The sequence below is a fragment of the Sycon ciliatum genome, chromosome 3 (assembly GCF_964019385.1).
Source record: "Sycon ciliatum chromosome 3, ocSycCili1.1, whole genome shotgun sequence".
Classification (NCBI taxonomy): Eukaryota; Metazoa; Porifera; class Calcarea; order Leucosolenida; family Sycettidae; genus Sycon; species Sycon ciliatum.
The window spans coordinates 3,343,161-3,369,724 of record NC_088645.1 but is presented as its reverse complement, the minus strand read 5'-3'; the positions used below and the strand labels follow the sequence as shown (position 1 = coordinate 3,369,724).

Sequence of the window (26,564 nt, the reverse complement as noted above, 5' to 3'; positions counted from 1 at the left end):
TGGTCAGTAGGGGTAGACTGGTCACTAGTCACACTGGTCAGTAGGGGTAGACTGGTCACTAGTCACACTGGTCAGTAGGGGTAGACTGGTCACTAGTCACACTGGTCAGTAGGGGTAGACTGGTCACTAGCCACACTGGTCAGTAGGGATAGACTGGTCACTAGCCACACTGGTCAGTAGGGGTAGACTGGTCACTAGTCACACTGGTCAGTAGGGGTAGACTGGTCACTAGTCACACTGGTCAGTAGGGATAGACTGGTCACTAGCCACACTGGTCAGTAGGGGTAGACTGGTCACTAGTCACACTGGTCAGTAGGGGTAGACTGGTCACTAGTCACACTGGTCAGTAGGGGTAGACTGGTCACTAGTCACACTGGTCAGTAGGGATAGATTGGTCACTAGTCACACTGGTCAGTAGGGATAGACTGGTCACTAGTCACACTGGTCAGTAGGGGTAGACTGGTCACTAGTCACACTGGTCAGTAGGGATAGACTGGTCACTAGTCACACTGGTCAGTAGGGGTAGACTGGTCACTAGTCACACTGGTCAGTAGGGATAGACTGGTCACTAGTCACACTGGTCAGTAGGGGTAGACTGGTCACTAGTCACACTGGTCAGTAGGGATAGACTGGTCACTAGTCACACTGGTCAGTAGGGGTAGACTGGTCACTAGTCACACTGGTCAGTAGGGGTAGACTGGTCACTAGTCACACTGGTCAGTAGGGGTAGACTGGTCACTAGTCACACTGGTCAGTAGGGGTAGACTGGTCACTAGTTACACTGGTCAGTAGGGATAGACTGGTCACTAGTCACACTGGTCAGTAGGGATAGACTGGTCACTAGTCACACTGGTCAGTAGGGATAGACTGGTCACTAATCACACTGGTCAGTAGGGGTAGACTGGTCACTAGTCACCCTGTTAAGTAGGGGTAGACTGGTCACTAGTCACACTGGTCAGTAGGGGTAGACTGGTCACTAGTCACACTGGTCAGTAGGGGTAGACTGGTCACTAGTCACACTGGTCAGTAGGGATAGACTGGTCACTAGTCACACTGGTCAGTAGGGATAGACTGGTCACTAGTCACACTGGTCAGTAGGGGTAGACTGGTCACTAGTCACACTGGTCAGTAGGGGGAGATTGGTCACTAGTCACACTGGTCAGTAGGGATAGACTGGTCACTAGTCACACTGGTCAGTAGGGGTAGACTGGTCACTAGTCACACTGGTCAGTAGGGATAGACTGGTCACTAGTCACGCTGGTCAGTAGGGGTAGACTGGTCACTAGCCACACTGGTCAGTAGGGGTAGACTGGTCACTGGTCACACTGGTCAGTAGGGGTAGACTGGTCACTGGTCACACTGGTCAGTAGGGGTAGACTGGTCACTAGTCACACTGGTCAGTAGGGGTAGACTGGTCACTAGTCACACTGGTCAGTAGGGATAGACTGGTCACTAGTCACACTGGTCAGTAGGGGTAGACTGGTCACTAGTCACACTGGTCAGTAGGGGTAGACTGGTCACTAGTCACACTGGTCAGTAGGGGTAGACTGGTCACTAGTCACACTGGTCAGTAGGGATAGACTGGTCATTAGTCACACTGGTCAGTAGGGATAGACTGGTCACTAGTCACACTGGTCAGTAGGGGTAGACTGGTCACTAGCCACACTGGTCAGTAGGGGTAGACTGGTCACTGGTCACACTGGTCAGTAGGGGTAGACTGGTCACTGGTCACACTGGTCAGTAGGGGTAGACTGGTCACTAGTCACACTGGTCAGTAGGGGTAGACTGGTCACTAGTCACACTGGTCAGTAGGGGTAGACTGGTCACTAGTCACACTGGTCAGTAGGGATAGACTGGTCACTAGTCACACTGGTCAGTAGGGATAGACTGGTCACTAGTCACACTGGTCAGTAGGGGTAGACTGGTCACTAGTCACACTGGTCAGTAGGGGTAGACTGGTCACTAGTCACACTGGTCAGTAGGGGTAGACTGGTCACTAGTCACACTGGTCAGTAGGGATAGACTGGTCACTAGTCACACTGGTCAGTAGGGATAGACTGGTCACTAGTCACACTGGTCAGTAGGGATAGACTGGTCACTAGTCACACTGGTCAGTAGGGATAGACTGGTCACTAGTCACACTGGTCAGTAGGGGTAGACTGGTCACTAGTCACACTGGTCAGTAGGGGTAGACTGGTCACTAGTCACACTGGTCTTTAGTTATAGGTTTTACTGTAGACCTTGGAAAAAATGTACTCACCTTGTTGAATTGTGGTAACAGCTGCTGAGACACGTGAAACCTTATCACTAGTGTCTTGCTGGTGCTCCAGTAGTTGTCCAATGCTTGTGGAGGTTGTAGCACTTTGCTCCTGTAGTTGACGGACAGTTGTGTTGGTCTGGTTTTGCATTTCCACTATGCGTTCACATGCTGCAGTTGTATCTTGTTCACCTATATACATGATAAGATAGGTGCACATAAATACTCTCTCATATGCACACACATGTGTATGCACCCATGTACGAATGCACGAGTACACACACACACACACGCATATACATGTATATACACACACACACACATACACACAGACACACAGACACACACACACACACACACACACACACACACAGCAGACAAACACCTTCCCACAAAACACACGCACACATGTGCACGCACACAAGCACACATGTGCACGCACACATGCACACATGGGCACGCACGCACACACACACACACACACACACACACACACACACACGGCCACAAAGGCAGAGAAAACAGAGACAACCGGCTATATCATTGTTGTAACGCTCTGTTTGATGCGCATAGCAAGACTCAGGCAATCTCAGACAACTGATAACCTCTACATCACCTGGCTGCAAACATATTTCCAGGCAACTAGTTTAGTCTAACATGAAAGTTAGTGAGACATGATGCAGATGGTGTCAATTTACATGTGAGTTGAAAAGAAGGAGAGGTGAAAGTCAAGTCTCAGCAATGGCGGCCAGGTGACTAAGTCAACTTTGGTTATAACAACACTTGGCGGGGCATCAGAAAAGTGTCCTTATTCGAGAAGTGTCCTGATACCCGAAGTACAGTTACTCAATCTGCGGACATATTTTTTTAATAGAGTTAGATGGGACTTTGCTCTGGGCATGGAAATTCTGTCGCTATTCGTGAATTGTCGTGCTCGTGAGTTTTCACTTATTCTGATGAAAAGGCGACGAGGAGACAATAACTTTATTAATGCGATTAATAGTATAAGTGAAGCGGACATTACAAAATGATGAATGAGAATACATGTATCTAAAATGGTTGTTCCTAATCGATTTTCTTGAGACTATCATCAGGGAAAAATCGTCTCACAATAGAGGCTATACGGAAAACAAACTACTTATAGGTTATAGGATAGTGGGGAGTATACAAGGTGAGGTGTGAAGAAAAAAAAAAACTAAAGTGGGAGAGAATACGAAAGAAATTAGAAGAAAAGATGTGAGAGTGTTCAGACGGTGTGAGCTACTACAAAAGGTGAGTGAAATGAAGGCGTGGAAGCAGGTGACTGTGATAGAGTGAGGAAGTGTGAGGTGTAGGTGTATGCGAATGAATATGTGTGTGAATGCTAGGTGAAGAGTCTCAATTTTGTGACATTTTCTTTCTGAATGCATAGATTAGGATTGTGTTTACGGATGAAAACAGCTTCTAATACCTTAAGTTCACGAAACCTACGAGCACGGCACAAAACAGTGAAGCATGAATCGTCATACACTGAGCGGCATTGGCTACTAGACAAGAGGTGTTTTTTAATTGCTGACCCTTTCGTTGTGCTCTCACCTTCAGTCCGGTCATCTTCATCTTGGTTGTCCAACTCACTCTCTTCATCACTGCTCACACCTTCTTCATCCTCTTCCTCTTCCATCCCGTCCTCTGCACCCGACGACAATCCCACGCTACTGCTCACTGCCAGTCCATGTCCGGTTGTAGATGCCATTACCAGCGCACGAGTCATGCTCCTTGTTACTGGTCTCCGTACCTGTGCTTGTCCATTTCCTACAGTCTCACGTAACTGTGCACTTGCAGTGGGTTCACCCGCTGCTGTAATAGTGTGGTTCTGTTGTGCAACTGGCACCTGTTTGCGGGGACGGCCTCGCCCAGGTCGCTGGGCTTTGGCTACATCTGACAAAAGGTACAATGGTACATGTTGTTTGACGCGTGCGTTCAGGTGCTGAAGGGTTCTTCCTACATATCGGCTATCACAATGCCGACATTCAAAATGATAGATTACATGGCTAATTAGTTGGGTAGGAAGAACATCCTTCTTCACCGTGAACGCACGGGCCGTAGTGAAGACAGTTGTCAATGCTGTGGCAAAATAGGTTTGTCTGACCACAGTCCTCACGGCGCGGGCCACATCCAGCGAAATTTGACCTTTCCATGGAAGTCGTAAAAATACACGACATGGGTCAGGTCCAAACTCAGGCTCGGCAACCTGAATATCAGGTTCACTAAACAGCTTACTGAGGAGCTGAACAGGATATCCATTCCGAACGAATACCTTCTTCAGGAAACAAAGCTCTTGCTGAAGCTTATCAGGCGAGCAAATCCGCCTAGCGCGCATGATCAAATTTCGTACGAGATTAGTTTTGTATAAAGTCGAGCAATAGGAGTCGTAGACAATGTATTGCCCGGTGAACGTTGGTTTTCGATATACTGAAGTTGAAACAGCCATCTCCGTTTTCTCGACTAACACATCGAGAAAAGACAAACGGTTTGACTGCTCATGTTCACATGTAAATTTCAGAGCGGGATGTAGGCCGCAGAGGCCGTCCCCGCAAACAGGTGCCAGTTGCACAACAGAACCACACTATTACAGCAGCGGGTGAACCCACTGCAAGTGCACAGTTACGTGAGACTGTAGGAAATGGACAAGCACAGGTACGGAGACCAGTAACAAGGAGCATGACTCGTGCGCTGGTAATGGCATCTACAACCGGACATGGACTGGCAGTGAGCAGTAGCGTGGGATTGTCGTCGGGTGCAGAGGACGGGATGGAAGAGGAAGAGGATGAAGAAGGTGTGAGCAGTGATGAAGAGAGTGAGTTGGACAACCAAGATGAAGATGACCGGACTGAAGGTGAGAGCACAACGAAAGGGTCAGCAATTAAAAAACACCTCTTGTCTAGTAGCCAATGCCGCTCAGTGTATGACGATTCATGCTTCACTGTTTTGTGCCGTGCTCGTAGGTTTCGTGAACTTAAGGTATTAGAAGCTGTTTTCATCCGTAAACACAATCCTAATCTATGCATTCAGAAAGAAAATGTCACAAAATTGAGACTCTTCACCTAGCATTCACACACATATTCATTCGCATACACCTACACCTCACACTTCCTCACTCTATCACAGTCACCTGCTTCCACGCCTTCATTTCACTCACCTTTTGTAGTAGCTCACACCGTCTGAACACTCTCACATCTTTTCTTCTAATTTCTTTCGTATTCTCTCCCACTTTAGTTTTTTTTTTTCTTCACACCTCACCTTGTATACTCCCCACTATCCTATAACCTATAAGTAGTTTGTTTTCCGTATAGCCTCTATTGTGAGACGATTTTTCCCTGATGATAGTCTCAAGAAAATCGATTAGGAACAACCATTTTAGATACATGTATTCTCATTCATCATTTTGTAATGTCCGCTTCACTTATACTATTAATCGCATTAATAAACTTATTCTGATGTCCATATTTTGACATTTTTTTGTTTTTGTTTAGAAGCGTGGATGCATCAGTGCGGATCCATCTTCTCCTTTTCAGCTAAGTACAGACCGCACGTTTGAATTCTTTATTCTCACGATGGCACCATCGCCAATAAGAGATAAGTTTATGAGAAGGTGAGATGCTGTGAGTGGGGCTGTGGGTTATGCAGTTGGAAAGTAATGTATGCCACTTTGAATTTTGCAAGTATGGGAGAGGGCGTGCACTGCAGCAGCAGATGGAGTTAATCAGCAGTGAGCAGATTTCTTGTTTGAAAGCAGGGATGGAGGGAACATCACAAATGCTAGCAGGGATGGAGGGAACATCACGAATGCTAGCAGGGATGGAGGGAACATCACGAATGCTAGCAGGGATGGAGGGAACATCACGAATGCTAGCAGGGATGGAGGGAACATCACGAATGCTAGCAGGGATGGAGGGAACATCACGAATGCTAGCAGGGATGGAGGGAACATCACGAATGCTAGCAGGGATGGAGGGAACATCACAAATGCTAGCAGGGATGGAGGGAACATCACGAATGCTAGCAGGGATGGAGGGAACATCACGAATGCTAGCAGGGATGGAGGGAACATCACGAATACTAGCAGGGATGGAGGGAACATCACGAATGCTAGCAGGGATGGAGGGAACATCACGAATGCTAGCAGGGATGGAGGGAACATCACGAATGCTAGCAGGGATGGAGGGAACATCACGAATGCTAGCAGGGAGGGCATCGTACCGTTGTGACGCGCATATAAGCGCATGTGCCTATATGTGCCGGGCATAAGCGCGCCCTCACAAATAAGCGCATGGGCTTCTAAGTGAACCTAGATGCAGTCCACCCCGTGACGTACACACACCACAAAAACACCATGTTCACATGGTTAAAATGCATATGTGCATAATTATGCATGGTACCGGTACACTTGCAACTCAAGCGCATGCGCCTATGTGTGAGACAAAACGACCCGCAAAAAAAAGCAAATAAGGGGTCGTCCGTATTTTTCGAAAAATTAAAAAATCCGTCCTCAGGCAAAAAGGGGGTGGGTGGTCAAGAGTGCTGGCGGAATTTAATTTTTTGATTTTTCGTACCTTTTTTTTTTTTTTTTTTTTTTTTTTTTTTTTTTTTTTTGCTCCAGTGACTTTCATACACTTGTTGCACTGATTATAGCTGACTGTGTACGGTACTGTAGACGTAGTGTAGGATCGATTGTCGCTAACACCAGTATCTACTACTATGATATACATGACTTTTCATGTAGTTGTAGGACGGTGCATGGCCGGGACGTCGGTAGACCTAATACTCACTGTACTTAGCTACTAGTACTTGACACAGGTGCAGTCAGAAAACATGGGGTCAGGAGTTCTTATTTTTCGAGCTGGGTATGCCGGCATCGGTAAAAATCAAAAAATTAATGGGAAAAATGGGGGGTGGGTGGGTGGGTCAGAGACAATTTTGCACGAGGACGGATTTTTTAATTTTTCGAAAATTACGGACGACCCCTAACGCAAAACACTCACTGATAAGCTCATGTGACTTTACGTGCGCCACTACAATAGTATTATAGGGACTTGTACCGTGTGGAGTCTGTCACTACAATAGTATTATAGGGACTTGTACAGTTTGGAGTCTGTCACTACAATAGTATTATAGGGACTTGTACAGTGGGGAGTCTGCACAACAGTTGGTTCTGGTGGGTGGGAGGTGCCAAGTGCTGGTGAATGGAAGGCTATACTGGAGGGTAACTTGAGCGGGGACCTGTTTGTGATGTTGCTGGAGGTCTTTGCTCTGTCGACGATAGATCACCCAACGGGCAATTTTTGACTTCTTTACATGCGATGTGACAAACCTAAAAGCAGATCATTGTAGAGGGAGAAAAAACCCTGGTTCCAGAATTTCCCATTTTTAGATAGGGTTGTGTGGGCAGGCATGTGTTTACGGCCATTTCCCCACTTGTGTTTTAACCAACATTCCCTGATTTATGATGACACTACATCGGAGCGTTTACATCATTTCAGCAGAAATATTGACAGCAAATAATTTACCTCTCGCCATTGTGTCGCTCAGCTGTGCCACTTGTTCATAGGTAGTCCGGGCTTCCAGTTGTATTTCATCCATCTTGTCGTTGGTTGTGCGAGCTTCAGCAGAGACCTCCTGCTGGACCTGAGTCATGCGGTTGTTGGTGACTTCAACCTGTGCAGAGAGATTTTCCAACCTGGTGCCTAGTTGCTGCTGAGATGTGGAGAGATCCCGTACGGCAGTTGACACACTCCTCACAGTGTCGAGTATAGTGGTAACGAGGCCTGCAGAAGCACCCAGAGATTCTTCCAGTGGAGATGCAGTCTGCGTAAATCGGGTAAAAGACAAACATGAAACCACACAACAGAGCAAGCAATGAAGATTGTCAGTAGGAAAAAATGTATATAAAAGCAGCGTGGAGAAGATAGTTTAACCCTCTGATACAAGACCATACAAAATCATCTGTTTTTGGTCGATGTAGTTGCTTGCACTGAAATGCTCACAACTTCTACCGTTCTTGACGAAATTTCACAATTAAAATACCAGGAAAGAAGGAGAGCAGCGCAGCTCTCCAATGCAACAATTGCCAATAGGCTACAATGGAGCGTTGCGCAATTGGAGCATTCTGCGATGAATGAGTGTGAAATGGCTGGCATCGAGAGAATTTGCTGGTATATTCAGCTTGGTGGACTATTCGAGGCACTGCAGTATTTGATATGTGACAAATGTGGTGTTGAGATTGGGCTCATTGTTCTCTGTGCAGAGGAAGGGGTCTTTCTACACAGGCCAAGGTTATGGAAATCTGATAACCAGAATCAAAAATAAGGCCAGTGTGTAAAGGTTAACATATAGCCATTCATAATATTGCAATTCCAGTTCAGGAAATCATCGTGAAAGCCGATAAAACCCCAAACCTGTAGTAAGTAGCAATACCGCAAGCTGATGAAAGACAATAGCAACAAAACTCTATGATCACGCCTGAGCAAGCATACGATGAAGTCAGCAGCGAGGCAAAGAAGATCACAGAGGGTCTAAATCTTGCCATGTACGTACAGGCTAAGTCAGAAGCATTAAGTGATAGTGCTCAAAGACACTAAGGACAACTTCGCTAGAGCGCTGCCCTACAGACTCATTAAACCGGCCAAGTCCGAAGTGGGTGTGTCCGTTCCTGTTGGTTCAGATAGAGTCACCCATTCTGGACTTGCTGTTCACACACCCATCAGATATACTGAACTCTGTTATTTCTTCAGATTGCTTCCCAGGATACTTGCATGATGTCTCTCAGACTCTTTTTCTCTTCACATGGCACAGTCTTGACAGATTCTATTAGCCATTTCGCGCCACTCTTTTGTCTTTAGCTTTTTTCCTGCTTCTCTCTCTCTCTCTCTCTCTCTCTCTCTCTCTCTCTCTCTCTCTCTCTCTCTCTCTCTCTCTCTCTCTCTCTCTCTCTCTCTCTCTCTCTCTCTCTCTCTCTCTCTCTCTCTCTCTCTCTCTCTCTCTCTCTCTCTCTCTCTCTCTCTCTCTCTCTCTCTCTCTCTCTCTCTCTCTCTCTCTCTCTCTCTCTCTCTCTCTCTCTCTCTCTCTCTTGCTGCGCACCTTAAAAGGGGAGATGTAGTAATATTCTGACTGTTATGCGTACACCACTGTACACTTTTGACCGTATGCGCTGCATGCCGTATGTACGTCATGCAGGCTATCACCCGTAGGCCAGAACGTTTGGTGGGCTTCCCTCAAGGGCTCGGGAATTTCTTTGTGTTTCACTGACCTGCTGGTTGTGCATGTTCTTGCTCCTCATCAGTTTACTCTTCTATTATCTCATCGTCCAAACTATATAGAGAACAATACTACATGGTACTGGAGAGAATTATGGCTGCTATGCGTGGCCAAACAGAAGTAAACCTATGGAGACACACCATGTCCTGTATGTCCTGTGTGATTCAGTGGCCTAATTAAGGAGATACCAGACAAGCAGCACAGCACACGTTACTATGCTTTGATGTGGTAGAATTTCACCCTTGATTGGTTAGCGAATCCTTTGTTCTCTGCTCTATCGTTTGCACAGCAGTTCACTGCAATCAAGCAGCAAGATATGGACATCATTCACGGCCGAAAATTGCTCCTTTTTATGATAGCGGTCATCCCAGGATATAAGACAAGGACACTATATGTTCGATGGAACGATATGCGGCTATGATGGTGCCAAGACCGGTAAGGTTGTGGGCACTTTTCAGCTCAACTAGCTCTCAAACAACGTGGATATAGATCTTCAAGCGCTTTGACCTGGGAATGACTATCGAACCAAACTTTAATACAGTAGTGGATTTCTTGGATATCACCATGAACCTGGGTATGGGGACATTTCAACCTCTCCGAAAGCCAAATGACAACCCCTCTACGTTAGCAAACAGATCAACCATCCGCCCGGGAACACCAACAAAATACCTGCTGCTGTCAACAAGCATATTTCCCCAATACGGACCAGTGAGGCATTGAGGAATTCAACCCCGCAACACCATGTACCTATAGCTCACTATAGTCTAGTGGATATACAGATATCTTGGGCTATCAGTCCGACACACAAGAGCAGCGGAGCAGGAAGAGCCGTAGCCAGAGGGTTATATGGTTCAACCGAGGCTCTGCACTCCTTATTTGGCATTGAAAAAGACATATAATAATATATACGTCTTTAGCGTTGAATGGGTTAAAGCTTGGTCCGTCGAATCCGGCAGAATACGAGCAGAATGGGGCACAATACCGGCAGAATACGACCAGAATGTCGAGCAGAACACGCTACTTTTCCAAGCATTATCCGCCAGGCCCTAAGCATCATCCCCTCCCCCCCCCCCCCCCGGAAATAACCCTACAAGCACCAACACAAGCACCCTACTCCCCCCGCCCCCAAGGAAATACCCTTGCAAGCACCAACACGAACACCCCTCCCCCCGGAAATACCCCTACAAGCACCAACACAAGCACACCCCCTCCCACCCACTCCCGGAAAATTCAAGCACCAACACAAGCGCCCCCCCCCCCCCCCCGGAAATACCCCTACAAGCACCAACACAAGCACCCTCCACCCCGGAAATACCCCTACAAGCACCAACACAAGCACCCCCCCCTCCCCGGAAATACCCTTACAAGCACCAACACAAGCACCCCCTCCCCCCCCCCGGAAATACCCTTACAAGCACCAACACAAGCACCCCCCCCCCCCCCCCCGGAAATACCCTTACAAGCACCAACATAAGCACACCCCCCCCCCCCCCCCGGAAATACCCCTACAAGCACCAACACAAGCACCCCCCCCCGGAAATACCCTTACAAGCACCAACACAAGCACCCCCTCCCCCCCCCGGAAATACCCCTACAAACACCAACACAAGCACCCCCCTGGAAATACCCCTACAAGCACCAACACAAGCAACAAGAACCTTCACGAGCACCTTCAGAAGTACATGTACATGTACATGTACTGTACATGTAAAAATAAAAGTAAAGTTCGCACATCCGCGTTACGACCGGCTTACGCTTGTGTTGAGAAACACGACCAGCTAAGAGAAGTTTCACTCGTGCCAGGCCATCACCATGATTGATTACACCAGGGTGGCAGATGCAGTGCCATAAACGGTGAGGGTGAGGTGGTGCAATGCCCGATAAGGGGGAGAACCTCGTTAGCTGCATCTATGCTACCCTCGCTCTGAGTAGTGAGTACCCAGTTGACCGCGGTTGTCGGTGCAGTTCTTCATTGATTGTAAAGTGGTTCACGAATGCATCACAGTATTTATGAAGGGAGTGTTGTACTGTGCTAACATCACAGTATTTATGCAGGGAGCGTTGTACTGTGCTAACATCACAGTATTTATGCAGGGAGTGTTGTACTGTGCTAACATCACAGTATTTATGCAGGGAGTGTTGTACTGTGCTAACATCACAGTATTTATGCAGGGAGTGTTGTACTGTGCTAACATCACAGTATTTATGCAGGGAGTGTTGTACTGTGCTAACATCACAGTATTTATGCAGGGAGTGTTGTACTGTGCTAACATCACAGTATTTATGCAGGCAGTGTTGTACTGTGCTAACATCACAGTATTTATGCAGGGAGTGTTGTACTGTGCTAACATCACAGTATTTATGCAGGGAGTGTTGTACTGTGCTAACATCACAGTATTTATGCAGGGAGCGTTGTACTGTGCTAACATCACAGTATTTATGCAGGGAGTGTTGTACTGTGCTAACATCACAGTATTTATGCAGGGAGTGTTGTACTGTGCTAACATCACAGTATTTATGCAGGGAGTGTTGTACTGTGCTAACATCACAGTATTCATGCAGGGAGTGTTGTACTGTGCTAACATCACAGTATTTATGCAGGGAGTGTTGTACTGTGCTAACATCACAGTATTTATGCAGGGAGTGTTGTACTGTGCTAACATCACAGTATTTATGCAGGGAGTGTTGTACTGTGCTAACATCACAGTATTTATGCAGGGAGTGTTGTACTGTGCTAACATCACAGTATTTATGCAGGGAGTGTTGTACTGTGCTAACATCACAGTATTTATGCAGGGAGTGTTGTACTGTGCTAACATCACAGTATTTATGCAGGGAGCGTTGTACTGTGCTAACATCACAGTATTTATGCAGGGAGTGTTGTACTGTGCTAACATCACAGTATTTATGCAGGGAGTGTTGTACTGTGCTAACATCACAGTATTTATGCAGGCAGTGTTGTACTGTGCTAACATCACAGTATTTATGCAGGGAGTGTTGTACTGTGCTAACATCACAGTATTTATGCAGGGAGTGTTGTACTGTGCTAACATCACAGTATTTATGCAGGGAGTGTTGTACTGTGCTAACATCACAGTATTTATGCAGGCAGTGTTGTACTGTGCTAACATCACAGTATTTATGCAGGCAGTGTTGTACTGTGCTAACATCACAGTATTTATGCAGGGAGCGTTGTACTGTGCTAACATCACAGTATTTATGCAGGCAGTGTTGTACTGTGCTAACATCACAGTATTTATGCAGGGAGCGTTGTACTGTGCTAACATCACAGTATTTATGCAGGGAGTGTTGTACTGTGCTAACATCACAGTATTTATGCAGGCAGTGTTGTACTGTGCTAACATCACAGTATTTATGCAGGGAGCGTTGTACTGTGCTAACATCACAGTATTTATGCAGGGAGTGTTGTACTGTGCTAACATCACAGTATTTATGCAGGGAGTGTTGTACTGTGCTAACATCACAGTATTTATGCAGGCAGTGTTGTACTGTGCTAACATCACAGTATTTATGCAGGGAGTGTTGTACTGTGCTAACATCACAGTATTTATGCAGGGAGTGTTGTACTGTGCTAACATCACAGTATTTATGCAGGGAGTGTTGTACTGTGCTAACATCACAGTATTTATGCAGGCAGTGTTGTACTGTGCTAACATCACAGTATTTATGCAGGCAGTGTTGTACTGTGCTAACATCACAGTATTTATGCAGGGAGCGTTGTACTGTGCTAACATCACAGTATTTATGCAGGCAGTGTTGTACTGTGCTAACATCACAGTATTTATGCAGGGAGCGTTGTACTGTGCTAACATCACAGTATTTATGCAGGGAGTGTTGTACTTATAAACTGAGATTTTAATATACACAAACCCAACTCGTAAAAATAAATAATTATGTGGACAAAAACAAACAGCTACTGAGCAGGGGCTGCACTGGGCAGCAGTGATGGTGAGGTACCAGGGGCTCCACCGACCAAAGGTCTCGGCTTTAATGTCACACTGTACTGTGGTATGTAATGGCTGCTGTGGATCTGGCACACCTTGAGAAAATGCTGTCACAACTAATGTAACAAAAGGGCTATTGTGTGCCGTAAAGGACTGTCCAAGTTGTTAAGGCATCTCTATTATTGGGGAAACTCTAGATTTCCTGTTGACTGATCCGACTGAGCCAGTCTTACTCTACATAAGAAAAGACGGTGGTTCAGTTCAGTACACGACACTGAGCATTAACACCTGCTCCCTGAACACCCCCCCCCCCCCTTAATTTAATCCACTCGTCGTATGCTTGCAACTGAATGATGGTAATAAAATGAGTGATAGAAGAGGTGGTTTGTCAACTGACAACTGCACTATCCAGTTGCTATTCATGATTCTCTCTGCTGCATTGGATATTCATTAATAATTGTAAATGTACTCAATCTGCGGACAGAACTGTTTCGTCCTTTGCAGGCTCATCAGCTCAGCACAGAGGTAATGAGGCCAAACCTTATAGCAATGAAAATAAAATTTCCAAAGCCAGATGTAATTGTAGATGTGAAAAATATGATGTTTCGGGCCAGTCACCCATCAACAGAATAATTTACAAGGGGGTGGGTGACTGTCTCGAAACGTCATAACCTTTACATCAACCATAAAAGAATTTTCATTTGCAGCGCATGCGTAGATCGTGAATAGCAAATGAATAGAGGGATTATCAGTTGAAAAAACTCTTTTTTCTATGATGCTGTTGCGTGATAACCATAAAATTCTTTTTAGACTTCATTGAAATGAAGTCTAGAGTCAAAGGGACCAGTAACCTACGAGTCATGATTAACAGTCCACCAAGGTGACGAGACATTATACAGTCTGATAGTGCGACAACAGGCACGCGCAGTGGTTTGGTCAAAGACCAACGTTGAGATACAAGAGGCACCTTGTTGTGCCTGTGAGCGGTTTTCCAGCCGTGCTGCTACCCACTGTTGGCCACAGTCAACTGGGAACTTGTGACCAGCCGCTAGTGTTTAACAGTTTGTTAGCGGCTGTCGTGAGTTCTCTTTGAGAACGGACACGATAATTTACTCATTTTAGTGCCACAACAAGGGACAACACTGACAAGGACATTGAAACATTCAACCACCTAACACTTAGCTTTTACATATCTCCCAAGCGCAAACCAACAACCTTCCAACTTGGAAGGCTCAGATGCGGAGAGTTCCAAGAAGGGAAATTCTCCCTCCCATTTCTCTTTGCTTAAATACGACTGTATTGGCTGAACATCCGAGTTTTAAGAAGTCTAGTGTGAGAATAATTTTATACCCGTATGCATTCATCTACAATATAATCAGTGTAGTGCGCAGTGCATGCGTAGAGTGCAGCGCACTCATAGTGCGCAGTGCATGCGTAGAGTGCAGCGCACTCGTAGTGTGCAGCGTAGTGTGCAGCGCACTCATAGTGCGCAATGCACGCGTAGAGTGCAGCGCACTCGTAGTGTGCAGCGCACGCGTGGAGTGCAGCGTACTCGTAGTGTGCAGCGCACGCGTGGAGTGCAGCGCACTGGTAGTGTGCAGCGCACGCGTAGAGTGCAGCGCACGTGTAGTGTGCAGCGCACGCTTAGAGTGCGGCGCACTAGCAGTGTGCAGCGCACGCGTAGATTGCAGCGCACTCATAGTGCGCAGCGCACGCGTAGAGTGCAGCGCACTCGTAGTGTGCAGCGCACGCGTGGAGTGCAGCGCACGCGTGGAGTGCAGCGCACTCGTAGGGTGTACCGGGTGCACGCGCGCGTGGAGTGCAGCGCACTTGTAGTGTGCAGCGCACGCGCAGAGGGCAGAGCATGTGTAGGGTGCAGCGCACGCTTAGAGTGCGGCGCACTAGTAGTGTGCAGCGCACGCGCAGAGGGCAGAGCATGTGTAGAGTGCAGCGCACGCTTAGAGTGCGGCGCACTAGTAGTGTGCAGCGCACGCGTAGTGTGCAGCGCACGCGTAGAGTGCAGCGCACGCGTAGTCTGCAGCGCACACGTAGTGTGTTGCGCACGCCTAGGGAATTTTACAGAAGACATGTGCGTACATGTACATGGCCGTCTCAACGTTCGTGGACTGCAGGCTTCAAGATAATGTTGGAACCAACGACCGGGGGAAACTCTAGATTTACTCACAACCCCATCCCCCCCCCCCCCCCCCCCCCTCTTCCCCCGGATATCGAGAAGTTCCAACACAGGAAAATGACGAGGTCCAGGTGGCAAGGCAAAGGAAGTTGAACACTATGAAGCTCTAATAATTCTTGGGGACTCGTGCCACGACAATACAACATTGACGTCATTTCGTATTTATCCTCTTTTAACCTACACTGTAGTTCTAACAATTCAACAAACACGTACCTGCGGCAATGAGGACAAGAACTGAACAACACCCTGGACGAATTCGTGAATCTCCACTGCATCTGGTCGACGGGCCGGTGGGTCAGCAAGACAGCGTCTCAGCAGGTCCTTCAGCGGGTGGCCGTCAGGGATGCGAGCAAAGTCCGCGCGTCGCCGCTCCAGCTCGGGTATAGCAACGAGGCTGCCGTCAGCTGCCTGGCGCGATCTTGCTGCGAACATGAGCTCAATGGAGGGCATCACACCGCTCAGCACGCTCATTGCCGTCACTCCGAACGAAAAGACGTCAAGCGAAAGATCGTACCTTGCTCGGCCAGATTCCGTCTCTTGCAACGCCTCTGGCGGCATGAATAACGGTGTGCCAGGCTGTCGGGTCATGGACTGAGCGGCTTCACGGAACTGATCGGCAACGCTAGGCAGTAGCTTGGAGACGCCGAAATCCGTGATTTTGGCCACACTATTGGCAACGAGGACATTGCTTGGCTTCAAGTCGCGATGCACCATCGGGATGGAGTGCAAGTAGCGAAGACCTGCAGCAGTGTGTTCGATGTAGCGCATCAGCTGAAGCAAGTCCTGTCTGCGTGCACCAACGCTCATTGTTTCCAGTGTGTCGGACATCAATTCCACCACAATGGCTGGAGTTGTTCCGACCATGCCCACGCCGAAAATGGGACACAGATGCGGGTGGCGAAGACGTGCCATGCGTGCAATCTCTGCTCCAAAATCATGCAGTACGACGTCGCGTCCTTGGTTTCTTCGATCAATCAGGATAGAATGAAGTGCCTTTGCGGCCACCTTCAATCCACACCATTTGGACTTGTACACCACAGCAAATGAGCCTCGACCCAACTCATCCTCTGTTTCATTCACGTCCAATGTACCCAGATAGGGCACTTCAGCCTGGTTCAAGCCCAAAGCGGTGAACACCGCATTCTCCTCAGCGGCCATTCCAGCAACTCGCGTACCGCCGACCACTCACTATAGAAAAATAATTGTAAGCGACCAGGGACAAAGTCTTGAAAGAGACGAAAACAAAGTAATGGACGAAGGACGATCGATCGTGAAGTGCCGACACCTACTACTAGTACTAGTAGATCTACGTCTAAACCAGGGAATCGTAAAGGGCTTTTACGCCTGGTCAACACGGTTGCTGAAGACTACCCGACGACAGACAGATAAATAATTATGACTCATTCATATTGACTTTGTTTTCCATGGACCATGCCCATGGTTTAGTGATCCTGTTACTGTAGATCTCTACATCATACATGTAGTGTAGATCACTCATGAGTCATGTCATGATCATCAGGGAGTCGTGTAGATCCCACTACTAATACTGTCTGTAGTCGTGTAGATCTACACATGAAATAATGGATCTACGGATCTCACGGCTTTACGTGAATTTGCCATCACTGAACTAAGTCAAAGTATACTATCACTGCCTTGCCGTCAGGCCGTCACCATGGTCATCAACAGCGATGGTTCGACTCCCCTTCGCCTTTGCCATGCAAGTCGCGTTGTAGACAGCGGAAATGAGACAGCTGAGCTCTAAGGCCGCGGTCACACCGAGCCCGATTCAGCCTTTCAGCCAAAAAAGAGCTTTTTTTGGCTGAGGTTTCCAGGGAAACGGCTGAAAATCGGGGCACCAGCCACTTTCAGCTTTCAGCCCTTTTGCCAAGTTTTGGAAGCGCTGAAAAGCTGAAAGTGGCTGAATAATTTTGGCTGAAGTGCAAGAGGAGTTGAAGAACTTGAGTTGACGTTTGTTGTAGTCAGGTAGTTTCTTCTTCTCTTGTATTGTAGTTGTGTGAAGTGTTTTTTAAAAGGTTTTCGTTGTCAGCCATGGATAGTTGGAGCATGGTAATGGAGCGCCATTGCTCGAGCTGCGGTACGAAGCAAAAACGCGATATCAGACGACAATGAAAAAGGATACGAGCAAACGAGCCTGGATCTTCGCAAAAGTTTGCTGCGAATGAAGCCGGTGCCGGGGGCGATACTGCTCGTTCTCCCAGTCAGAGACATCCCACTCATATATGTGCCCATGTTGGCCCAGTGCTGGATAACGTCATCGTTCCAGGCACCGGGACTGCGAAGGGCGCACCAAAAACGCCGTTTTCTCCTGCCAAACATTGTCAAGGGCAAGATTGCCACCAGATCCTCCTCAGTATCGTCTTCATCAACAAAGTCGTAAACGTCTCGCTTCCTCCGGCGACAAAGCCTGATATTTGTCACCATCGGCAAAGTGAGGTGATTCTCAGGGGAAATTATTCGGATTCTCACCATTAGAAAATATAAATTGTGCACTCATAACAAGAGCAAAAAATGAAGAAAATCAAGTTCCATAACGTTTTCTTGTGACTGTCATCAGTGGAACGCCGTGACATAAAAAGGTAATAACTAAAACACACACTTATATAATTACATGTAGCTAATATGGTTTCAGGTAGAAATACAGCAGCCAGAAAGTACAAAAAGCGAAGTTTGCACCTTTGCAAATGTGTGAATATAGTGTATGTGAGAAAGGTAGTGGCAGATGAATGTGATGCTGTGTGAATGAATGTAATGGTGCGTGTGTATTACTTGAAGAGTGTGAGTGATACAAAGTGTTCTTTGCAAAGGTGCAAACTTCGCTTTTTGTACTTGCTGGCTGCTGTATTTCTACCTGAAACCAAATTAGCTACATGTATATAAGTGTGTGTTTTAGTTGATTACATTTTTATGTGACGGTGTTCCACTGATGACAGTCACAAGAAAACGTTATGGAACTTGACTTTCTTCATTTTTTGCTGTTGTTATGAGTGCACAATTTATGTAATTTATTGCCATTTTACGACTATTGTCTCCTCGTCGATTGTTTTTAAAAATCATCACCATTGTACATAATAAAATACAGATAGCGATGCGGCTCTTCGTTTCCGAATCCATTCTCAATCCACTGTGATAAATCGCTCTTCTCTCTCTCTCTACTCCTCTCTCTTTCTAGCTCTTTTCCAGATCCCTACTTCTCCTTCCATCCACGACGGGGCCCAAGTGGGCACAGGGGTCACAGGGGTCATCCTCCAAAATAAAGAGTGGTGAGACCGCGGCCTAAACACGAGCTACAGCCATGGCCAAAGGCGTGAACAGGCTAGCCACCCAGTGCAGCAAGTTCACGGTCTGTCATGGTGAAAAGCGGTTGGAGGCCCTCTCAACCACGTGCAAGCACTAAAAATAATTAGCCGACTTTTCTGCCAAATATCCACCAGTCGATACTTGTACTTGGCTGACCATTCGTACAAGAAACTCGCCCCAGATTTGTCGAAAACTTGCACTCCAACACAGTCCACAGTATTGCATGCAGGCAATTATTATCGCCCCGATCTTGAGCCGTTGAGGATTTCCCACGCGGCCGAAAAATCTGTCTGGCGTGGACCAGACATCAGACCAGGCATCTGAACCGGGAAACTGAACGCACCATTGCTAGCAGCAGCACAATATCGGTGCAGACCAGTGAGCCGTATATACCCGGGTTACCCCGGTGTACGACTCCCTGGTGCAGACCAGGCCAGGGGTCGTAAACATGGTAAAAGCACTTGAGGACGGGCAGTGGATCCAGTTCCATCCAGTCTGTTCTTTGTCTACTACAGTACACACAGTACAGGACTTGTTTTTCGTGTACTCGGACAAGAAAATGTCGCGTTCTTAAAAATCTTGGAGTTCGTTCTTAGATCCAGGCTGGGGCGTTCTTAGATTTCCAGCCTGGACGTTCTTGGGCGTACGAGTCTACTGTATACATGTAGTGTAGACTAGTGTAGTACTAGTATTACTACTACATTGTATTACATTTGTACTTGTAGTAGTACTGCAGTATACCAGGTATACCGGCGGTACCGGTAGTACAAGCGAAATCGCTCACCGCTGCTTGTGAACAGTTACCATTGGAAACGTGTGTGTTTGTTGTGTGTTGACTACTAGTACTACTACTTACTAGTACTAGTACTTAGTAGTACTACTACTAGTGTTGTGTGTTCGCTTGTGCATGACTTGTAGTGTACACATGTGCATGTTTCGGTGTGACCATGGGGACCAACTGATCAAGTAAGTACGTAACCATGGTAACCCGTTAGTTGATGTGAGTGCATGGTGTGACCGCTTGACAGTGCCACTAGTGACAGACACATCGCCATGCGCCACTATACAACGACAACTCGGCGCTCGGGTGCACGCGATGCTGTAGACTCCTGATACCACTGATACTGTGGTCTGTGTAGACTAGGCAGTACTAGTAGTACTAGTAGTACTAGTACTACTAGTAGTAGGCTAGACTAGCCAGCGCCCAGCGGTCATGTATGATGTAGTCTACTCGTGGAGTGGTGCGTTGAGGCCAAACATTTTGAATCTGCTTGGTAACAGAACTACAGCAATCATGCCCGTGCCATGGTCATATAGCAATAAAAACTGGTTTATGGCAGTTTTCTAAAAAAAGTTATTGTGTTCTAGTCCATGGACCCCGTCTAAAAAGTAAGAAATTACCGAAATGTGATAGCTGAAAATTAAAATTTCACACAAACCCTCACAATAATCACAACACTTGAAATGCTGCTTTCAACTTTAATTTGTACTTATTATTATTATTATTATTTATTCTTCTTTTACTAGGGAATTCCCAACAGGCGTCAGCGCCTTTTTACAGGGAACCCTAGGTATAATTTGATGGATGAGCGAAATTCAGCTGGTGAACTAGACATGCGGCAAGCCGGTGGAAGTGTATTCCACCTGGCAGCGCCCAAATAAGAAATTGCACTAAAGCCATATCGGGTGTTAGCGGGGGGCAGAACAAGAGCAGCAGAGACTTGGCCACGGGTGGTGGCTGCAGTGCGAGCACCATGGGCGCGCAAGGTAAAGCGGTCTCGCAGAAGAGGACTAGCAAGTCCATTCAGGCAGCGGTAAACAAATACATAGGTTTTGAAGTTGAGACGTTTCTCAAGGGCGTACAAGTTAGTATGACTGTATAGAAGAGTGGTGGGAGTCATTCTATCCAACGAAAATATTCTCTTTAATGCTACGCGGCTGGCAGTAAGAAGCTTGTCATATAGGGTTTGTGATAAGCAATGAATATATGCAGTGCTGCCAAACTCAAATGTGGACTGAATGATCGATAAATAGAAAAGTCGTTTGCCAAAAATGCTGATATTCTGCTTTGCATGGACAAATGCTCCGACCTTCCTATTGACAGTTGCACATACTGCATCCACTTGGGTTGAGAAAGACAGATGTTCGTCAACCAGTATTCCTAAGTACCGAGCGTAAGCAGATGGGGCTATGGAAGTGCCCCGGCAGTTGACTGCGGTGCCAGGTGGCAGCTCCTTGCCCGGTCGCCTGAGCAGGACAAACTGAGCCTTGGAAGGGTTTAACACCAGTCCCTTCTGATCTAGGTAGCGATCCAGAGCGGCAAGGTCAGCACTCAGCTGGGTTGTGATGATCTGGATGGACTTGTGCCTGATATAGAGTGTGATATCATCGGCATAAAGTTGATTCAATGCATGTTGGAAGCACTGTGGTGCATCACGGGTGTAAATGCAAAATAGCAGTGGGCCGAGCACGGAGCCTTGTGGGACGCCTCTTGTGCAAGGGCGGGCCCCACCTAGCTCTTGTCCTACTCTTACTCGCTGGACGCGTCTGGTCAGGTAGCTTGCAAACCAAGCAAGTGCAGTGTCAGCAATGCCAAGCATCTTCAACTCGTCAATGAGCTCTTGATGCTTAACTCGGTCAAAAGCTTTGCTAATATCTGCAAACACTATGCCGCAGTACTCGTTGTTATCAAGGGCTTGGAGCCATTCGTCGACCACTAGCGCTAGGCAGTCCTCACACGAGCTGTTGGTACGGTAGGCAAACTGATTGTCAGGCACGTACATGATGTTGTGTAACTTAAAGAATGCAATCAGCTGCTCCAAGACAACTCGTTCTAATATCTTGCTGCATATGGGCAATAATGAGACTGGTCTGTAATTAGTAGAGCTTTCTGCATCGCCTGATTTGAAAACTGGGCTGACTGTGGCATTCTTGAAAATATCTGGTACGCACCCTGTGCTCAGAGATTTATTGATAATATCAGTGAGAGAAACTGCTATGGAATCACGACCATGCTTCAGTACGGCTGGTAAGACATTGTCAGAGCCAGGTGACTTACTTGTGTTTGTTGCTTTGAGCAGTGTGGTGATGTGCGCCACAGTTACGGGTCGAAAATGGGACAGTCGAGCAGCAGTAGTTGGCTGTTGGTGGCTGGGCGTAAACATATGTCAGCAGGCCGGCTTGGATCGTGCACTATGTTAGCAAATGTCTCTGTCAGACTACTGAGAGATGCAATTGGCTGATTTCTTACTTTCCGCCTGCCAGACAGACTGTTAAGAAGAGCCCACTGACCTCTAGGATTTCGTCGGAGTGCCGAGAACTGGTGCATCAGGAAACGGGATTTCAGTCTCCTACTCAGAAGCGTCCCCTCGCGTCTGACAGAACGATACTGTTGCTTAAGAACCATATTCCCAGGCTGCGAAAGGACTCTTCGATGCAGAGTAGTTCTGCGCTGCAGCAGTTTCCGTAACTCTGGTGTTGCCCACGGTTGAGGCTTAGGTTTGGGACAGAGGGGTAGTCTAACTTGTTTAGATGGAGCATGCGTATCAGTAACAGCAGCGATAGACGTTAGAAGATGGCAAGTTTGACTGTCCAATGTTGAAAATGAGGATGAGTCCTCGAGCATATCATTCAGGTCAGCATTAAACTGAGAGTAGTTGATAGTAGCTATTCCTGGTTTTCTCACAACCTTAGTTCTCTGGGTTGCTGGGGGCTTCCATTCCGGTATTACAATATCAAGGCGGACTAGGTGGTGATCAGTAAGATCTAACATGGGAATGATCGTTGGATTGGGCAATGGAAAGGTAGTGTTCAACAGAGCCAGGTCAAGACACGTGTTTGACGGCGCTCTAGTTGGTGCGTGGACAATGTTCTGCAGCTGGTGCTCTGCACAAAGCTTAAGTAGATGATGATTATGATGTAGAGTCGGTTGTAAGATGTCCGTGTTCAAATCTCCCAGAACTAGCAGGTCAGAGCTGTCCACGAAAATGCCATCCAACTGGGCACTGTACTGCTCCCAGAATTCTGTACCAGAGCTCGGTGGGCGGTAGACTGAACTCACGAGGAGCTTACACGCATCTGGCTCCCGTGCAATGCGAACTGACACAAACAACGACTCCAGATGTGTGTTGGATGCGGGCATGATGAGACGAGCGCGGAGACTAGACATGACGTACAAGCACACACCTCCGCCCCTCAAGTTCCTGTCGTTCCGGTATATCCGATATCCAGGGATGTTCAGCAGGGAATCTGATACTGAGCTGTCTAGCCAGGTTTCATTAATTGACATGATGTGAATTTTATTGGCATGCAGGATATGATGGTACTGCACCACCAATTGGCACCATGCATGCATAGGAAAGAGGATCACGAGGGGAAAAGGTCTTCTACATGTAGCTTTTAATTCTGTGTGTGATTATTGTGAGGTTTTGTGTGAAATTTTAATTTTCAGCTATCACATTCTCGGTAATTTCTTACTTTTTAGACGGGGTCCATGGACTAGAACACAATAACTTTTTTTAGAAAACTGCCATAAAGCAGTTTTTATTGCTATAATTTCTTTTGTTTTTTCTGTCACCAATCAATGGAATATCCCCCCGGAATGCCCTATATCAAGAGTACATAACCCCCTATATCAATAATTATGTAAATGATGGCCTTCACATCATATCAAGAGGTTTATGTACTCTTGATCATATCAATACCGTATTATACGCATTAATGTGCAAGCCTTTTCTTGCAGAAAATGGCACTAGCATACCCGCTCCTCCAGTGCACATACTACTGCCGTCACTAGGTCCCAAATCTCTTTTTCTCTGGCCTTGCCTTCTGCCCACACTAAAGCTGGGTTTTCTCGTCTTGGCTACATAGGTTCTGATCGGTGGAATATGCTGCCTTCCACTGTTCGCTCTTGTACAGATTATCGCCCAGTTGTTCGTTCATGCTTAACCTTTCTAGGGGCTCCCGACCATAGGTCTGTGGGAAACACCCTAGTAAAATAAATAAAATAATAATAATAATAATATTAACTGGTTTGAGGGAAAGAGACAAACGGGAAAGTCTGAAGAAAAAATCGACTGTCACCACCAGGACTCGAACCAGGGACCTTCGCTTGTAGCCAGCGATGCTCTAACCACTGAGCTATGGTGTAGTCGTCATCCCAGCAGAGGCCGTTCAATAATAATAGCATAATGCATGTTCTTCTGCGGGGAAACATGTGAGTAAATTATCGTGTCCGTTCCCGAAGGGAACTCACGACGGCCGCTAACACCCGGTAAATCCTAGCGGCAGATGCAGCGCCTAACGGTGTGGGTGAGTGGATAAGTCTCACAACCACTGGCACATGTGACGCTCGTAGTGGTCGTTATACTTTTTTTATTCGGAGGTCATTCTGTGCATGTTGCTGTTGCAGAATTTCATGACTCTGTCATAAATTTGTCTGGCCTTTCAGATTTCCCCACCCTCGATCAGATTTATTTGAGAAACATAGCCATGCGCCAGGTGCGTGTCGCAGATGTTTTTGTTGATTCTGTGTTTATAATGGTTTATAATCATGGGTTATCGTGATAAGGTCATCCAGCATCATATTGCACTGAAATGGTTATCCTGTTGATGTCGATACAACTTTTGGAAGTAGTTCAATGACTTCAAACTGTTAGTCCACGATTTTCTAAAACAACACAACAAAGGAGGAACAATAAACATGTATTAAAATGTAAACAAATACATTGCTGAGTCAGACACCTCGTTCCAACAACTCCACTGATCCTGAGGATAAAAGGGTCAAGGCTCTGGTTGGAGGTACTGATACTGAGAGATAAACAAGGCACTCCATGAAAATAAAATCTTACACATCTTTTGGTGAGTATGAATGATATCCAGTCGAACCTCTTTAGGACGAACACCAAGGGACCGATGGTATTTATTCTGTGAGTTTGTCTTAACCTATTTTATAACCAGTGAATACAATTATTTCTCCAATAGACATACGAATAGATTTCTTCTACAGCGAAAGATTCTAAGCCACACCGACTCATTGACTCGTCTCGTATGAAACAAAAGAGTCACTAGAGAGGTTCTGCAAAACGAAAATGCGTACAAAGTTTCGCTCTACATCATGAAGTGCGAAACTTCGCACGAACTTTCGCAAGTTTGGACGCGAAACTTGCAGGGAACGCGAAATGAACTGTCGTAGGAAATTTCGTGAGATCGGGTCATGGCGTACGTGCACTTGGCCCGCGCAAACTACGAAAATGTGCAGAACGCAAAGTTCGTGCAAAAATTCGTACACACTTTTGCAAGGACTGCCGCGAAACTTCGTTCGAATTTTCGTTTTGCAGAACCTTATTATTATTAGTAGAAAGGAAAAGGACATATGGAAACGAGTTAAGAGTAACTCTCCACCACTGTAACTAGATACTATATACAGTCAGAAAGTGCAACAACTAGGCACAAAACTGACAGAGTACTGAGACATTCGACGTCCTGACACCTAGCTTCAACACATCTCCGCAGCGCTAACCGACAGCCTTCTAACTTGGAAGGTTCTTGAACCTTCCAAGTTGGAAGGCTGTTGGTTAGCGCTGCGGAGATGTGTTGAAGCTAGGTGTCAGGACGTCGAATGTCTCAGTACTCTGTCAGTTTTGTGCCTAGTTGTTGCACTTTCTGACTGTATATAGTATCTAGTTACAGTGGTGGAGAGTTACTCTTAACTCGTTTCCATATGTCCTTTTCCTTTCTACTTTTATTGTTGGCTCAATACCCGAGTTTCTTATTATTATTATTTTATTTATTTTACTAGAGTATTTCCCACAGACCAGGGTATTTCCCACAGACCTATGGTCTTCTTACGGGAGCCCCTAGAAAGTTTTAAAGCATGAACGAACAAATGGGCGATAATCTGTACAAGAGCGAACAGTGGAAGGCAGCATATTCCACCGATCAGAACCTCTACTGAACCTTTCTTTAGCAACATGACGGCAAGTGAAACAGCAACAGAGAAAGTACGATACATATACTGCACATTCTTGCAGGTACTACAGGTACTACAAACAGATTGCAGATCGTAATTCTTGCTTTGGCGGCACGAAACTTTATTTGGGGCAGTGCAACCTCGGCGGTACTCACAAATCAATCAGCCCAGACTCGAGTAAACAAATCCAATCATACAAGTACGAGATTTTCACGAGACTCCACCCATTGGATTGTTTCGTATGAAGCAAACAAGCAAACAAGTTACTTAACCTCTCCACAATGGAGATTTTCCCTGATATGCGAATTTATTTGGCAAACTCGGTCAATGAGTCCTTGAACATTTCCCTCCAGATTGGGAACTGCCAACGATAGTATGCCACTGACCAGTGCCTTACTTGTAACGTACTAACGTGCAATGAATATGAGTATTTCGACAACACATCTAACATAAGCCTTACCGTCAAGAAGTTGAACTCGCGTTCTTCGCACACTGTAGACAAGGGCAAAGAGATAAAAATGGATCTAAATCCGAATAAAATCAGCACACGTTTCCGTAAATGAAAGG

At 46.5% G+C, this 26,564-nt stretch overlaps 1 protein-coding gene across 2 annotated transcripts in view; it reads right to left on the bottom strand.

Annotated features, from left to right (window-relative positions):
- Positions 1–17,011, bottom strand: part of LOC135811230 (tripartite motif-containing protein 2-like) — a 154,794-nt gene extending 137,783 nt beyond the window's left edge. The window contains exons 1-3 of one of the 2 annotated variants that reach the window (XM_065324427.1): positions 15,923–17,011; positions 7,804–8,101; positions 2,261–2,449 (exon numbers count right to left, since the gene is read on the bottom strand). In XM_065324427.1, coding sequence (XP_065180499.1) covers positions 2,261–2,449; positions 7,804–8,101; positions 15,923–16,867 — 1,432 coding nt within the window. In that variant the 5' untranslated portion in view covers positions 16,868–17,011. The remainder of the gene's footprint in view (positions 1–2,260; positions 2,450–7,803; positions 8,102–15,922) is intronic. The other variant, XM_065324428.1, reaches the window with a different exon arrangement.
- Between the last annotated feature and the right edge of the window lie 9,553 nt (positions 17,012–26,564).